The sequence below is a fragment of the Pteronotus mesoamericanus genome, unplaced genomic scaffold (genome assembly GCF_021234165.1).
Source record: "Pteronotus mesoamericanus isolate MK-2021 breed Mesoamerican mustached bat unplaced genomic scaffold, CSHL_Meso_final contig_27, whole genome shotgun sequence".
NCBI lineage: Eukaryota > Metazoa > Chordata > Mammalia > Chiroptera > Mormoopidae > Pteronotus > Pteronotus mesoamericanus.
The window spans coordinates 21,468,316-21,485,445 of NW_026555115.1; the positions used below are offsets into that span (position 1 = coordinate 21,468,316).

Sequence of the window (17,130 nt, forward strand, 5' to 3'; positions counted from 1 at the left end):
GGGATTTCAAGAGAGAATCTAAAGATCTCTATAGAATATTCATCAGCTTTCCAGGTGTGTCTCCTTAGGGTCATGGGCTCCACTGATTGGTCTATTCATGTCTCCTTGTTCCTTCTCTAAGGGGACCTACCACATGACTGGTGACATGCCAGGAGAGGAAAGGTCGGGGAGGATCTGAACCAAATGACCAGCAATATGAAAGGTCAGGGAGTCTAAACTGCATGATCAGCAATATGAAAAGTCAGGGGGTCTAAATTGCATGATCAGCAATATGCTAGGGGAGAAAAGGTGACACTGGGGACAAGGTCCCACCCTATGGCTGTGTTTTAAGCTGTAGCTTAGGTTTAAGGTGTAGCAGAAAGCCTTGGGTGACCATTTGTACCTGGCCTATTGTTCCTACTCTGCTCATGCCTGTCTTACTGCGTATTATATAAATTCCTGAAGCACCTGTAGTGCAAAAGTAGGAAATTGAGACAGAGAATAGAAGGAAGCTGTGGACAACTGTACCTCAATCCCTCTAGAGGTTTTTCAATACAAGCATGATCCCCTTTTACAAATATAGAAATGAGCTGAGAGATATTAAATAATTTACACAAGCTACAGAGCTAAAAAGTGATAGAAGAAGAAGAATTGATACCAATCTGTTCAGAGCCCAAGGATAGTTTGGTTTGAAGAACACCAAATCAGGTTTTAGAAAATGGAATCTATTATAGGAATGAAAGAGAGGGAACTAAATGCAAGCCAGGTGTAAGTAAATGGAGTGATTGCCTATAATTGTCATTATTGTGTGTATCTTGCTTTTACATGATGACCAGGCCAGGTGCAAGTTTGAATCTGATGATGGAACTGATAAAAATGTATGGAATTTTCTTTCTAGAATATGAGCTCAGACCTTAGTGAATCCTTTTGTGGTCTTTATGAAGCTGCAAGTTAAAGAACCCCTTTCTCTGAAATATTGGTGTAGATAACTATTTGGACTAAATGCATCATTTTGAAGATTGCATTGTGAGCAAGTCCAAAGTGGGCAAAACCAGGTTGGCAGCCCACCAAAGAATCATTTTAACAATTTCTATTTCCATCCACATATGCTACTGTTACGAGAACTCTTAGGGCAAAGCACCCATTAATAAGTTTACTAATGGTAACTTAATCTCTGGTAAAAAAAAAAAAAAAAAAAAAAAAAAAAAACTCCTGGATCTTTACTCTGGGTCAGAAGACTCTGGAAATTACATTATTTTATTAGTGTCTGTACCCTGAGTTAAGCTCTCAAATGTGTAGTACTCAAACATTCAATTGTTAGTACTTAATTCAGTTCTACCATTAACAACAAAAACCTGCTGTGCTTTAGCTGCTTGTTTTTAGACACTTATTTTAGCAGCACAAAGAACTGTTTACCTCTTGGCACCGCTGGTTAGCTCTTGAGCACAGCATTCTGTCAAAGATCTATGCCCTGAAACAGAAAACAGGCAGAAATCCAAGCTACAGCTTTCTTACAAAAAAGTTTGTGGGAGTGCCTTGGCCAGGTGATTCAACTGGTTGGAGTGTCTTCCTGTACACTGAAAGGTTGGGGGTTTGATTTCCATCCAGGGCACATAGGTAGGTTGCAGTTTTGATCCCCAGTTGGGATCATATAGGAGGAAACCAATCAATGTTTCTCCCTCACATAGATGTTTTTCTCTCTATTTTCCTTCCTTTCTCTATATATACATATTTTTTTAAGTTTATGGGAGAAAATCTTTGAAAAATACAACTGATAAAAGACTTAACAAAATATACAAAGAACTCTTAAAACTCAACAGTAAGAAAACAAACAACCCAATTTAAAAATGGGCAAGACACCTCAATAGACACTTCACCAAAGAAGATATACAGATGGCAAGTGAGCATATGAAAAGATGCTCTACATCATATGTCACTAGGGAGTCACACAAATTAAAACAACAATGAGATATGCACATATTAGGATGGCCCAAATCCCAGACACAGGTAACATCAAATGCTGACAAGATGCAGAGCAAAAAGAACTCTCATTCATTGTTGATAGGAATGACAAATGATTCAGCCACTTCAGAAGACAGTTAGTTCTTACAAAACTAGACATACCCTTACCATATGATCCAGCAATTGAGCTCTTGGCATTTACCCAAATAAACTGTAAACTTATGTCCACACAAAAACCTGCACACAGATATTTATAGCAGTTTTATTTATAATTGCCAAAACTTGGGAGCACTCAAGATTCCTTCAGTAGGTAAATTGATAAATAAACTGTAGTACATCCAAACAATGGAATATTATTCAAGGCTAAAAAGAAATGAACTATCAAGTCATGACTAGACATGGAGGAAACTTGAATGCATTTAACTGAGTGAAAGGAGCTGATCTGGAAAGACTACATATTTTATGATTCCAACCATATAACATTCTGGAAAAGGCAAAACTATGGCGACAATAAAAGGTCAGTGGTTGCCAGAGGTTTGAGGAAAGAGAGAGATGAATAGATGGAACATAGAGGATTTTAAGGACAGTGAAACTAGTTGGTATGGTACAACAATGGTAGATACATGTTGCAATACATTTGTCAAAACCCATAGGATGGGCATTGCCAACAGTGAACCCTAATGTAAAGTTATGGACTTTGGATGATGATCATGTGTCAATATAGGTTCATTAATTATAGCAAATGTACCTCTATGGTGCAGGACGTCAATAATGGGGTAGATTGTGTATGTGTGAAGGCAGGGGTAGAGAGGAATTCTTCTGCTTTCTATTTGGCTGTGAAACTAAAACTGCTCCAAAAAATAAAGTTCAGTTTTATTTTTTAAAAGTTGGAAAAGTGATACGACAAGAGACAAGGAAGGTTAGGAAGAAGATGAGCCTTTCAGAAGAGATCGAAAATTACAAAAGAGCAGGCAGACAAAAGACCAAATATGGAAGAGGAAATCAAGGATGGAAAGATAAGCAGTTATTGTTTAGGTCTACAGAGACAAGAGGCAGCCGATGAGTGCAGGAGGAAGGAAACACACGTTAGACCTGCGGAGACAGGAAGCATCCCACAGGAAACAGCTCTGATCCTGGAGCAGAATTGTTTGCTCTTTGCCCTATTTTAAATGTTCTTCCAGGGGCTGCGGACTGGTCCTCCAATGGCTTATTCTGAGTGAGCTAATGAGAGATACTAGGTTACATCAGAGTCTACACCATTCTTTCCTTCCTTCTGTTTTATCTCCTTGTCAAAGTTCGGGCCACAGAACTACCCATAAGAAAACTGTTGTTAGCTCCAGAGAAATAAAGGGCTTTAGAAGAAACCTCTGCAAAGAAGAATCTGATCTATAAAGTCTCTTTTACTAAACTGTTAATTCCTTAAGGACAGAAGCCCCAACTATAAAAAGCTTAATCAGTAAGACAAAGTTGTGCACCGGTCGTTGTGGCTCTGGGGGTTGGAGCATCGTCCTGTGACCAAAAGGTTGCAGGTTCAATCCTTGATCCCCGATCCCTGGTCTGGGCATGTACAGGAGGCAAATACTTAGTGCTTCTCTCCCACACTGATGTTTCTCTCTCTCCCTTCCTCTCTAAAAAGAAAATGCCCTTGGGTGAAGATTTAAAAAATTATAATAAAGCAAAGCTGTTATTCTTCACAATAAGCACGCTAACAATGGAATAACTCTAGGGGAAGTTAATTCAGTGGCAGCTTCTTTTTTTTCCTTTACCATTCTATCAACCCCTCTCTATTTCCTCCATTCCCCATCCTCTGCCAACAACTTCTCTACTCTGTCTATGTGTTTCACTTGTTATTTAGATTCCACATATAAATGATACCATGCAGCACAAGGCCATCAAATTTCATCTGTGTTGTGGCAAACATCAGAATTTCCTTCTTTATTCAACATTTAGGTTGTTTTCGTACCTTGCTCTTGTGATTAATGCTGTAATGAGCATGGGAGCAAACATCTCTTTGATACTCTGTTTTCATTTCCTTTGGATAAATACCCAGAAGTGGGATTCTTGGATCTTATATGGTAGTTCTGTTTTTGGTTTTTTGAAGTACTTCTGTTGTGAAGTTTTTGAGGAACTTTTCATCGTGGCAGGTTCTTTTCATCTTTCTGCTCCGCTGTCCTGGTTACCCTTGAAGCTGTGTCCCCTTGTGGTCATAGAAGAAGGGCTGCTGCAGTTTCCATGCATCCCACAAAGATTCAACAATATTGAGGGACAAAGAGAGACCATTTTCTCCCATGTGTTTCTTTCTAGCACCAGAAGAACGTTTCTCCCAGTCAATTAAGGACAAATATTGTACTATTCCACTTATACAAGGACCTACAATAGTCATATACATAGAAACAAAAGGTAGAATTTTGATTTCAGGGGCTGAAGAGAAGGAGAATGTGGAGTTAGTGTTTAATGGGGAGAGAGTTTTAGCGTGAGAAGGTGAAAAAGTTCTGGAGATTGATGGTGGTGATGGCTGGATGACAGTGTAAATGTACTTAGTTCCACAAAAGTATATGTTTAAAAATGGTCAAAAGGAGAAAAAGTTTTAAGTTAAGATGGACTTAACATATAACATGATAGTAGTCCCCCTACCTAATTACGGAAGGTAAAACCATAGGAAATAAAAAATCAGTTACCCACAGTCAACCATAGTCCAAAAATATTACATGGAAAAATTAAGAAATGAAAAATTAATAGGTTTTAAATTGCTTACTGTTCTGAGTAGTGTGCTGAAATCTCAAGCTGCCTTGCACTGACCCATTGCATCCCACCTGGGCCATGAGTGATCTCTTTGTCCAATGTGTCCATGCCTGTTAGTCACTTAGAAGCCATCTCAGTTATCAGATCCACTGTCATGGTATCGCAATGCTAGTGTTCAAGCAATCCTTATAGCATCCTAACACTGTGTCACAATGCCTACATCATCCACCTCACTTTAACTCATATTTAGGCATTTTATCTTACATCATCACAAGAAGTGGGAGGGTGAGTACAGTACAATGAGATATTTTGAGAAAGAAACCACATTCATATAACTTTCATTACAGTATATTTTTATAATTGCTCTATTTCTTATTAGCTATTGGTGTTAATGTGTAGTGTGCCTAATCTATGAATTAAAATTTACCATAAGTATGTATGTATAGGAAAAGCATAGCATATATAGGGTTCAGTAGTATCCACAGTTTCAAGGCATCCACTGGGAGTCTTGGAAAGGTCCACCACAAGTCAGGAAGAGGGGCTACTCTGCATTATTTTCAGGACTACCACATAATGGTTTGATACAAGTACATATTGGGACATAATCAAAACAATAAACCTAGTTAACATCTATCACCACACAGAGCTATAAATTTTCTGTGTGTAATGAGAAGTTTTAAAATGTACCCTCTTAGGGTAACTGAATGCAGATCTGGCTGCCCACTGCTTTGAAAGCCGATACTCGAGAGGCAGATGTTGTTGTAAAGGAAACTGGTTTTATCCAGGTGCCAACAACCTGGAAGATGGGGGAAACGTGTCCCAAAGCTGATCTTACCATCTCAGGTGTCCTGGCTAGTTTATATAGGTAGGAGAACAATGGGAAGACGGGAACTAAGGAATTTCTGGCAACATGCAGTATCTCAGCTCTGCTCTTGGGTGATTTCAAAGTTATCTCCTCCATGCAAAATCATGAAGCTGCTCATTTCCTCCTGAGGTGAGGTGTCAATGTATGTACAAGAAGAGGAGTTGATGACCATGCGAATTCATCCTTGTTCTGCTAGTACGTAGTTTAAGGCAATCCAATGATCTAAGACAACTTTAGCTACCAAGTCCAGTGATTTCTGCATATTAAAAAGTGAAGTGGCAGTTTCATTGGCTATAGTGATTAAAGTCTTGGAGAGATTCCGAAGTACATGCTGATGTGCAGCTATTCGCCACCAGGGTAATAGAATACATCTAAAGAAATAGTCATCGTTGTCTGAAGTTTCTCCGGGGAGATCTCAGGCCATTTGGGTGGACATTATTTGCTCACCCTGGAGTCCTATCTGACTAAACAGTTTTACTTACTTGCTTGTAGATCTCAGGAGGGTACAGTCCTCCTCTGGGTCTCACTGAAAAGGTTAAAAGCATCTGGAGGTGGAGTGCATGTTCCAGTCAGACATCCAAGTAAAGCTGCTGCCCTTCAAGAGAAAAGGTAACTTTTCTCTTTGAAGTGGGCAATTTTCTCTTCTCTCTTTGGGTGGGCAATTTAAAGAGCAAGTCTTATCGCAGCAGAGAGATGGGACATTCAGGCAAATAGAAGAAGCTGAAGAAGATGTGTGGTAACTTAAAATCTCTGAGTTGTCATTCTAAAGGCTGGAGGGAGGCTTGTTGTATTTCTCTCATTACACTACAACTGAGACTGTTGTTGGGGCTTTTTTTTTGTCTTGTGTTTTTGTCAGTTTGGTGTTCGATACAGAGAGTGTGGCTCTCTTGTCTTCTAAAAGTCTATCAACTTCTTCCCCACTGTCAATTGTATTTTGGGATCCTGTGAGGAAATAATGATTGGTTAAGAGGTGTCTTGAGGAGCTTTGGGCCTCCTCATTCACCATTCCATTTCACCATCTGCTTATTATTTCTCTTTCCCATGCATGTTGTTAGGCACCTGAGCTTTCTGCCTTGGAGACCTTCTGCACCTGATCTATCATTCTTGTTCCAATCTTCTCTGTGCATAAGTAAAAAATTAAGCTTTGAAGACAATTAACTGAACTAGAGTTTAATATCCATAACTGTGTGTTATGGTCTACTGAAACACAATTTCTCCCTCTAAAATTACCCTCATTTTTATCAAAAAGCCAAATCAAGAACAATTCATTTATTGCACTAAGTCCAGTTTTGATTCAGCCTGATTATTTCCATAAACACAATAGGAACAGGAGATGATTGTATAGGCTTTCAGTTTTTAATGACTTTATTTGTATGTTTTTAGAGAGAGGGGAAGGAAGGGAGAAAGAGAGGGAAAGAAACATTGAATGGTTCCCTTTCGTATGCCCCAAGTGGGGACTTGGCCCACAACCCAAGCATGTGCCCTGATGAGGAATTGAACCAGCGACCTTTCAGTTCACAGGTTGGTACTCAATCCACTGAACCATGGTAGCCAGGGCTATAGGCTTTCTTTCTTTCTTTTAAAGATTTTATTTATTTCTTTTTAGAGAGAGGGGAAGGGAGGGAGAAAGAGAAACATCAATGTGTGTTTGCTTCTTGTGCACCCCCTACAGGGGACCTGACCTGCAACGTAGGCATGTGCCCTGACTGGGAATTGAACCAGTGACCCTTTGGTTCACAGGCCGGCACTCAATCCAATGAAAGCCTATACAAGCCAGCCAGAGTGCTATAGGCGTTCTTAAATGTGCTTTGCTACAATCTTATAAGGAATTTCCAGCTTGAGCTTTAATTAACTCCACAGGGCAGGGAAGCCAAGCCACCCAGTTGCCATGTAACTTTGCCTGCAATAGCTATAACTCTATGAGTTCCTCAAGTTCTCAAGGGCCTCAAAATGCCTTGAGATTCTTCCTTTCCACCTTCCAGGAAAGCCACCTTCACTCTTTACCTGGAAAAACTGCCATGAACCTTATGAATAAGCAAAATTACAGGGCATTTCTCTAAGGGGTTTTTATCAGCTTCAAAGTCAGTTTTAATTCCTTAAAGTTTTCTGGTAACATCCAGAGTCTAGGCATGTCTTTCTCAAACATGACATTCCAGTCAAAGTCTTGGTTAATAGAGCCACAATTGGAAACTAGCTTTATGAGTCCTGTTATGAAGAAATCAGATTCCTTTTGGATTTGTGCAAATAAACATATTGCCATGGAAATAATACTCATTAAGAGTTTCCAAATTCCAAAGAGACCAGGGAGATAAATATAAATGCCTCAATATTGCTTATGAAAATGTAATTTACTAAATTGCTTTAAGAAAAAGTTTCCTTATGTCTGAAAGACAAAAAGATTAAAAATTTTCAACAAAGTTACAAAACTATAATCACCTTCATTCTGTTCCATAAACAATTTTTGTCTATGCTAATTATTTGCCAGTATTTCTCTAGATCCAGTTATTCCAGAGTTCTAGTAATCTTCATCGAATTCAAAAATATGATCTGAAAATTTATTCTCAGAATAAATTTAAATATGTAATTTAAAATAAGTCAGAGTCCTTGCCATGGATCTTTCTGAAGATGTAACATATTTGTAAATGATATGGGTATAGATCTGATTATAATGCAACTTACAAAGGAATTTGCTTTCCTGTAACAACATTTTAAGATAACAATTTAAAATTACAAATGAAAGTATATGGACTTTGTAGGCTCTTGGAGATTTTTATATAATCTTTAGAACATTCACTTTAATAACAAAAATATGTGTATCCTAATAGAATATAGTTATTATCTCTTTATTTGACGAAGCTTCCCTTGCACTTTAAGCATATCAAATAGGCATGATTTGATCAAAATTTCTTCCTAAGGAGAAAGAGCAAATCCTTGTGGCATTACAGGGATTCATTGCAGTGACCCAAAGCCAATTTTAGGTCAAGAAAAATCTCTTAAAATTTAAACTCTGGGGAGGTTAATAAAAAAATTATATATTATTATGGAAGAATATGAAATTATTTACCCAAAGTGACAATAAAGGTATCAAATATAAATACATGCTAGCAAAACTTTTGTTCTTACAATAAAGAATATGGGTTTTTAAGTAATCAAGTAACTGATTAACACAATATAACATATAACTGTTTTTAAATAGAATTTTTGTTTTCTAGACATATACAGGAAAACCTTTTCTCATTTTAACAGACTGAAGAAGAACCAAACAAGTTCTGTCTTAGCTTATGTTTGATATTTAGGTTCACTCACCTAATTAAACCCATTATTAAGCTTAACTATATAATTTCCTCTTAAGATCTCTCTTTACAAACCTTCTTAAATTTGCACAGTCTGTGCAATGTACATAAACCCTCTGTGACTTACATAATCTTTCTAAAATTTACATAGTCCCTTTTAGCTTGCCCCTTTTTAACTCATTCAGAAATAACCAACTTTAGAATAAATTATTTTCTTCTTTTTCCTCAAGAAGTGTTTTCATATTTTATACTTTCCATTACCAAACCATATAGTTTCTCTCCAACTTTATTAGAAATCTTTAGATTGATACTTTTATGAATACCTTTCATAGCTTCTAGAAATACGTTTATTCCATCAGCAAACCCATTCTTATTTTCAAAAGACATCCTTCAAATATAGTGTAAGATATATTCATTAACAGATCCAAATCCATTTTTTACCTTCATAGCAATGGGAAGCCAAAGTAGGCAAACTCAGATCAGTTAATGTTTCAGTATCCTGTTATTTCAAAATATTTAGATATGTAATAATTTTCACCATTTAATCCAGCAAAACTCCAAAGTTCTAAGTCACCAAGACTTTGGAAAATTATGTTTAGGTATATTTGTAATTATTACTGAAAAACTTTATCAAAAGTCTTTCATTTTAGTTTCATCTATTTATTAGTTCTTAACAACTTTGTGAGACTTTTAAAGTCAATTATTACCCAAGTTATTTTCTTGAAAAATTTGTAACAGATATAAATAACATGAACTTATTTCTGCAAACCAGGCAAATAACATATATTTTATGTTAATAACTTCAAAATATATCAAGTTTAAACCAACTTTAATAGCAAACATTTTTCCAGACCTCATGATCTTGAAAAAAATATTTGTGATAGTTCTTACATTTTTTACCATACACATAAACAGTATTATTACTAATTGTTGACAACACAAGATTTTCTTCTTCGCGTGCGTGCGTGCGTGCGTGTGTGTGTGTGTGTGTGTGTGTCCTTGACAGCTTTAAGGAGGCTGGAAGAGAAGTGGTGGAGATCCAGGCTTGGCTGACTTTAGCAGTTTAAAAATGCCTGTCTTTTTTTTCCTTCACGTTGAGGTGGGTCAGTCACCCCTGTTGTTTCCACAAGATTTGGCGATGGCATTAATCTCCTCATTATTCCTGGGACAACCACAGCTCCCATGCCTCCAGGAGGAGGATTCATAATGTTTAAAAGACCTATCTCCTCATTTTTCTTCTTTCTGAGTTTAAAGTCTAGGAGGGAAGTGTGATCTTTTCCCTCTTTAACCATCAATTTAAATCCTTTCTAAGTAGAATTTTTATGATGTAACAACATGAAAGCTTGCACATAAGAGATCTTATCACATTTACCAGAATTTTGGCAAAACAATTCTAATTAGTCATTGACTTATAGCTGTAAATAGACTAGTCAGCTAAAATGTGACCTGTTGAATTTTCTGATGGAATTGAAACTGAGCCACCCATTTCTAAACAGAAACAAAAACAACATCTAAGGCTAAGACAAACTTCAAACAAATGAGTACTCTCCAACTAAATCCTCTAAAACGAATGACCAGGACATTAGTGCAAATGATGTTTACAAGTTTTAAATGACACAGCACCCAGGAGACAAAGACAGAGGATTCCTTCTGTGAACAAAACAGCAAAGAGCAAGCCAAGACCTTAAAAGATAAGACAGCAAGCAAAGAACAACCATAACCAAAGTTTCACGTTAGACAGACAAGCTTTCTCACAGATCTCCCAAACAAAACAGAGAGATGAGAGTTTTCAAACAAAACGAATATTCCAAACCCCCAAATCCATAAACCAGAACACTCAAAGCATGCTCCAAATCACACACCAGGAAATTGGGATTTTTCTTAGTCATCATGTAGTGCCCACTGCTATATGATACCTATTGATTCCTGTATTATCCCAGACAGTTCAAAGAACCCAGATGGTGGGGCTGAGGGCTCCTAGTTGTGCATACAAGGGACTTTACCACTTTGGGGTCATCAACCCACCAGTAACCTGTTTCCTTTCACCCAGCAAAGCATGTAAATGAGGCCAGCCTCCCACAAGCAGGGAGGACCCCTTATTGGGCCATCTGGTCCTTACTAGGGTCCATATTGTCCTGGCTGGGCTGCCAAAAACTGTAACCAAATACAGGTCCAGCTGCCTGCTGCTTCGAAAGTCAATACTTGAGAGGCAGGTGCTGATGTAAAGGAAAGTGGTTTTATTCAGGTGCCAGCAACCTGGAAGATGGGGGACTCTTGTCAAAGGCCATTTTATCATCTCAGGCATCCTGGCTAGTGTACATAAGGGAACCGTGGGAAGAAGGGAACTAAGGAATTTCTGGTGATGTGCAGTTTCGCAGCTCTACTCAGGTGGTTTCAATGTTATTTCCTGCATGCCACATCATGTAGCTTCATTGCTCTGTTCACAGTTTCTCTGCTAATTATCTGCAAGGAAGACGTGCAAGCAGTGTTTCTGCTTGTCCTGACATGAGTCGCTGATGCTTACCCATTTTCTTGTGGTCAGGGTCGTTCTTTGGTTAAGAAGGAGCTGCAACCGCTGATGTCTATAAAATACTTATAAGGAAACTTTTAATACATGAATCATCTATGAGTTTGTTAGTACAACCTATTCTTTAATTACCACCTACTCTCATCATCTGTTATTTTTATGGTCTGTACCTATTTAGCATACAACATTTTATACACATTTTCTTTTTTAAGTAATGTTCTATCTCCCCAGTTAGAGTTTAAATCCCTTACATTCAGGAATACTGTTTTGTATTGGTTTTAATTTCCACTTCCTAATCTAATACTAGATACTCTCAATAAAAATTTATTCATTTCTAAAGATGGTTAGATTTTTAGTGTTGATCTAATACATCATAAAAGGCCTGGGTCTTCCTTTAAACCTAATTTAGATGATAATTGAATAATTTAGTTGTTAAAGTCCGAGAGTAATATTTCCATCAAATTAAATCCTACTATATGTCTACATTTGTATATTTGTATATACTTTTACCAAAATATGTATAGAACCGCAATTACATCTGTCTGTTGTGCTATGCTGATGTACTACAGCTCATTTTCAAAGGCAAATATTATGGTGCATTTCAGACAACTGTGTTCTCATGATCAGTTCTTTGAAACTATATTTGGATGTACAGGCTATTAAAAGCTTCTTGTACTGACGTGACCTTTCAGGCAGAATTTAGATTGAATACTTGTGCTGCTGCTGCCTGTTGCTGAGTGGAAGAGAACAGAAAAGCCTGGATTCAAACCTCTGTTGGGCTTTTGTTTTACTTTTGTTTCCTTTCATTTTGCCTTAAGAAGATGAACAATGAAACCACAACCCTGATATCCTTGAAGGCCGCGATGAAAAGGTTGCTAAGAGCTACCGGGAGGGAACAGGCATAGGTCTGCTTTTCTGGGAAGATGGGTTAGGGAAGTGTCAGGAATAAAAATAGGGAAAGAACTACAAAAATGCCAATTAGAATTCTATCTCTGTTAAAGTGGTTTAAGTCTTGCCCTGGCCAGATAGCTCAATTAGTTAGAGCATTGTCCAACTATGGAAGGTTGCATGTTTGATCATTAGTCAGGGCATGTACAAGAATCAACCAATGAATGCATAAATAAGTGGAACAACAAATTGCTGTTTCTCTTTCTCTCTCTAAAAAAAAGAAAGAAAGAAAGAAAGAAAGAAAGAAAGAAAGAAAGAAAGAAAGAAAGAAAGAAAGAAAGAAAGAAAAAAGGTAAATAAAGTAATTTAAATCTTCTAGGTAAAAAGAAAAAGTAAATAATGAAAAATTTATTCCCAGGTGCAATAATTCCATTCAATTAATGCATGTGGTATATAGTAGTATACAAAAATGAGTAAAACATGATTTCTATCCTGAAGAAACTCACGGCCTGTAGGGATTACAAAAGTCTTCAAAAATACTTAAGGTTTAATGTGATTACCATATAATGATTATGTTTTTAAAGAACTATGAGAGCATGAAGAGAGGATCAATTAATTTTGCTTTTGACACTAGGAGGGGGAACTATTCATAGACATTTAAGCTGGGTCTTAAAGTGTGAGTAGGAGTTTATGAGAAATAAGAATATGGGAAGGAACTCCAGGCTAGCGAAGCAGTGCATGTAAGCCACAGAGCTTGGAATCGCATACTCTATTCAGTCGGCAGCTAGATGCCTCAAGTAACTGGGGAGTAGGCTGGAAGAGGAGTGGCAGAAGATGGGAGCATAGGGCAAAGGACTTTGTTTCCTGCTGAGGAGATCCAACTTGGCTCTAATGACATCACTGGGCAAGTCAGGGTGGCATAAAAGGTATATAGTCAGTTGAAGCATGTGATCAGAAGTGTGTTTCAAGAGCATATTTCTAGAGGATAGACTGGAGGTGACAGAAATTGAAGGCAGGGATCCAGCTAGGCTACTGTAATCCTAGGTCCATGTGAAAGATGATGATTAACTGGTTTAGGAGAGATGGAGAAAAGGGGCAGTTTAAAGACATTAATGCGGGGGTGGGGTGGAGAATTATTCTGAGATTTCTAGTTCAAGCAATTGAATAGATGGTGATGTCGTTAATTAAGCTGAGGAATTATAGTAGAAAACAAATTCAAATCTGCAGACACATTCTTCAGGATTTATTTGGAATGGTCTGGGGATGGCTTTTGGTGAGAGGACTCCAAAGAACTGCTGCAATTATAAACTTTTATATAGATTGACAAGCTAGAGTTCCTCTCTACAGTTCAAGCTAGATATAACCTATGGTCTAAAAATTAATACAAACAGTATGCTAGATAACATGGTTTTAGTGTATAGACAGAGATTGCCAGCATATTAGGTCATGCAGGCTTATACTCCTACAAAATATACACTTCATACTGAGCCTTATCTATATGTAAATAGCAGTGGGAACATTCTATTTAGTAGGTTCAATGTAGGTCAGTTTAATTTGACATCCCATTCAGGTATAAATGTACAAAACATAGTTAAAGATACAGGTCTAGAGCTTAGGCGAGAGAAGGTACTTGCAGCTGAATTAGCCTTGAGAGAAAGGTCAAGATTAGAACCTGGGCAATTACAACAGTATTCAGGTCATTGGGGACATAGAAGCTCAGGGAAGTGGCCTGTGTTTGTGTATCATTTCCTTCATGAAAGGCAACGTGGGTGGCTTCAGGCAAGTTTCTTTGTGGTTCACTTACACATAATTCCACTGCTACAGTGCTCTCTCATGATTAGTGCTGTTCAGAGCTACTCAAATCCCCTTTGGTTACTAAGCTCAGCATCTCATTCACATTGCAGATTTCAATCATACAAGACATATTTTATTACTTCTGTGTAAGTCCTCTGCTAGGTGCTGAGAGACAGGTATAAAGATGCAAGAAATGGTCTCTAACCCCTCCCTCTAAGAGTTTACAATTTTGTTCAAGAAGAGTAACTCTAAAAATAAAGCAGAGGGTGGGAAGTGACAGGTGATAGAGGTAGTCCGTGTGAGAATGAAGTAAGCAGGGTGGAGATCACTAGGTAGAAAGGCTGGGGCAGGGGTGGGGCGGGGGGAGTTAAGCAGGCAGTGGAATTTGAGCTAAGCCTTAAAAAAAGGCTAGGATTTGAGCAGTCAGAATAGGGTAGAGAAAGCTGTTTTATTAAATACTGATTCCTGCACTAGCTAGCTATATGACCTTAGGTCTCAATCTTTCTGATACACAATTTCTTTATGTGTAAAATGACTGCTTCACTTCTTATGGTTATTGTGAAACTCAAAGTAATGCTTGTATATAAATGTTTTTTAAAGTATAATACACAGACAAAACATGTCAGATGAATTCAAGTAGACAATTCAAAAATTTGGCAATATAAGAACAGCATGGATGAAACTGGAGAGTATTATGCTAAGTGAAATAAGCCAGGCAGTGAAAGACAAATACCATATGATCTCATCTATATGTGGAACCTAATCAACAAAACAAACAAGAGAGCAAAATAGAACCAGAGACATGAAAATAAAGAACAAATTGACAGTGACCAGAGGGGAGAGGGAAGGGAGATAACCCGGGAAAGAAGGGGAAGGGCCAAGTTAAGGAACATGTACAAAGGACCCTGTATAAAGAATGTGGAAGGGGGCAGATTGGATGTGGGAGGTGGGGGTGGGTAAGGCAGGGGAGAGTAATGGGGACAACTGTAATAGAACAATAAAAGAATTTTAAAAATAAAATAAAATATGATTTAAAAAAAGGAATGCAAGAAACAGGATGATGGAAAGAAAGAATGGTAAATAGCTACCCAAATAGTAGTGTTTATGAATAACATAACCTCATCTTAGGCATCACCTTAATTTTGTCCCCTGACCTAAAAACTAAACTTTGATTCTTTTATCCTATAGATTAGACCACAAACTCCAAGCTGTAAAAGCACAGTTTAAACAACTAGACTTCACCAAGGATAATCTGACACAAAAATTTGAACATCATAGCAAGATGTTGGCAAGCCAAGCAGCCCAAGATGAGCTGTGGACAGCAGTTTTGGCACTCAAGTGAGTATCCAAGGGAAAAATCAGTGGAGTCCTGTGGCATTGTGAGAACTTACAATGGTCATTCTAAAATTGAATTTCTTAATATGGTTCCAGCAATGGATCATGAAGCGATCACATATTCTTAGGTTCATTCATTCAAAAAAGATTAATTGGAGATTAATCTGTTTACATGTCAGGCACTGTGGTACTCATCTCATCACAGTCTCTTGCTTGTCAAAGTCTTACAAATGCAGAGATGGACAATATAACTCCTCTGCAATTGAGAAACTTATAGTATGAGTAGCCAGAGAATTAAGGTATCCAGTTTAGTACAGGTCTTAATTTCTAAAGTATTTTCTGAAATAGAATAGTTGGTTCTCCTAGTGTGTTTGTACTTCTCTGAGTTATCCTAATAGTTGAACATAAAGTGTTCTACTGCTTTAGCAGCTCTTCCTTTTTTTGTAGGTTCACTTCAATGGAATTGAATATTATATATAGCTATGTCATTGAAGTACTCATCTGCTTGCACACTCGTGTACTTGAGAAGCTGCCAGACCTGGTAAGAGGTCTTCCCACCTTAGCCTCTGTCCTTAGACGAAAAGCCAAGAACAAGTGCATTAGAGGTGTGTGGGAGTCTGTGCTGGAGGAGTGTGGGCTGCAAGAAGGAGATATCTTAGCACTTTGTACCTTCTTTATTGCACACGGTAACAAGGCAGAACACTACAGTGCCAAAGTGAGACGGGTGTACATTAGGGATGCCACTTTCATGGTCACAAACATGGTAAAGAACCGGGCTCTGCAGGATAGTTTGCTGAGAGCTGTTCAGCTCATTGACAAGGGGAAAGCAGTGGCAGCCTCTGAAGAACAAAAGTCATCCCTAAAAGAGTTGATACCAACAGTCAAAAACTAACCTGTTACCTTATGACCTAGCTATTCTACTTTCAGTAATCAATCTTGCAAATGGGGAAGAATGTGTATATACAATTTTGTTATGGACTTATTTTTATAGCAAAAGTTGGGGGACTATTAGAGAAATTATGATAAATTGATACCATGGGTACTTTCTGTGTAGCCATGTGAAAATGAAGAATCTCTGTGTTATTATATAATGAATGATATGGGGTTATCACAAAGATGTGCTGTTTGAAAATATTTCCAATACATATTGTTAAATGTAAAAAGGGAGAAACACAAATACATACATACATATATATAAGCTAATATATCCAGAAAGTTTATAAACTTCTTCTGGAGAGTACATAAGAACGTGATAATATTGGTTGTCTTAGGGAAGGAAACTAGAGCTAGGGGATTAAAAGTAGGAGGAAGTCTTTTTACTGTTAATCCACATGTAGATTTTAAATGTTGAACAATGTGAATGTATTATCTATTAAAAGACAAAACCTCAATAAAAATTACCTAATACATATTGCATATGATATACATTTTCTCTCTAGTGCAGTTACACAGTTATTTATATTATATTTATAGAAAGGGAACTCACACACATTGCCCATATATTTATGATATTTATTGAATACCAAATGCCAAGTGCTAAGTGCCATAGGTTAAATGTTGATCCTTCATTTGGGAGGTACAAGTTCAGGACAGCAAGAATGAGGTAACACTCTCGAAGGATGTTAAGTAGAAAAGGATAAGAAGTCATACAAGAAGATATGTTACCTTGCTGTCCCCACATTGAAAATGAAACCACCACAAGAAACACAGAAGGTTACTTGGCAGATACATCCCTTCAATCTGAT

At 37.5% G+C, this 17,130-nt stretch overlaps 1 protein-coding gene across 1 annotated transcript; it reads left to right on the forward strand.

Annotated features, from left to right (window-relative positions):
* Nucleotides 1-12,032: 12,032 nt before the first annotated feature.
* On the forward strand, nucleotides 12,033-16,782 carry SMCO1 (single-pass membrane protein with coiled-coil domains 1). Its single transcript, XM_054575138.1, has 3 exons — nucleotides 12,033-12,273; nucleotides 15,239-15,388; nucleotides 15,833-16,782. The coding sequence occupies exons 2-3, from the start codon at nucleotides 15,333-15,335 to the stop codon at nucleotides 16,275-16,277; spliced, it is 501 nt and encodes a 166-aa protein (XP_054431113.1). The 5' UTR covers nucleotides 12,033-12,273; nucleotides 15,239-15,332; the 3' UTR covers nucleotides 16,278-16,782.
* The last annotated feature ends 348 nt before the right edge of the window (nucleotides 16,783-17,130 follow it).

Bases quoted from the DNA above. Each gene is read 5' to 3' on its own strand.
- SMCO1 (XM_054575138.1), top strand. From the start codon at position 15,333: ATGTTGGCAAGCCAAGCAGCCCAAGATGAGCTGTGGACAGCAGTTTTG. The intron at 15,389-15,832 runs GTGAGTATCCAA...CTTTTTTTGTAG, and splicing joins ACAGCAGTTTTGGCACTCAA to GTTCACTTCAATGGAATTGA.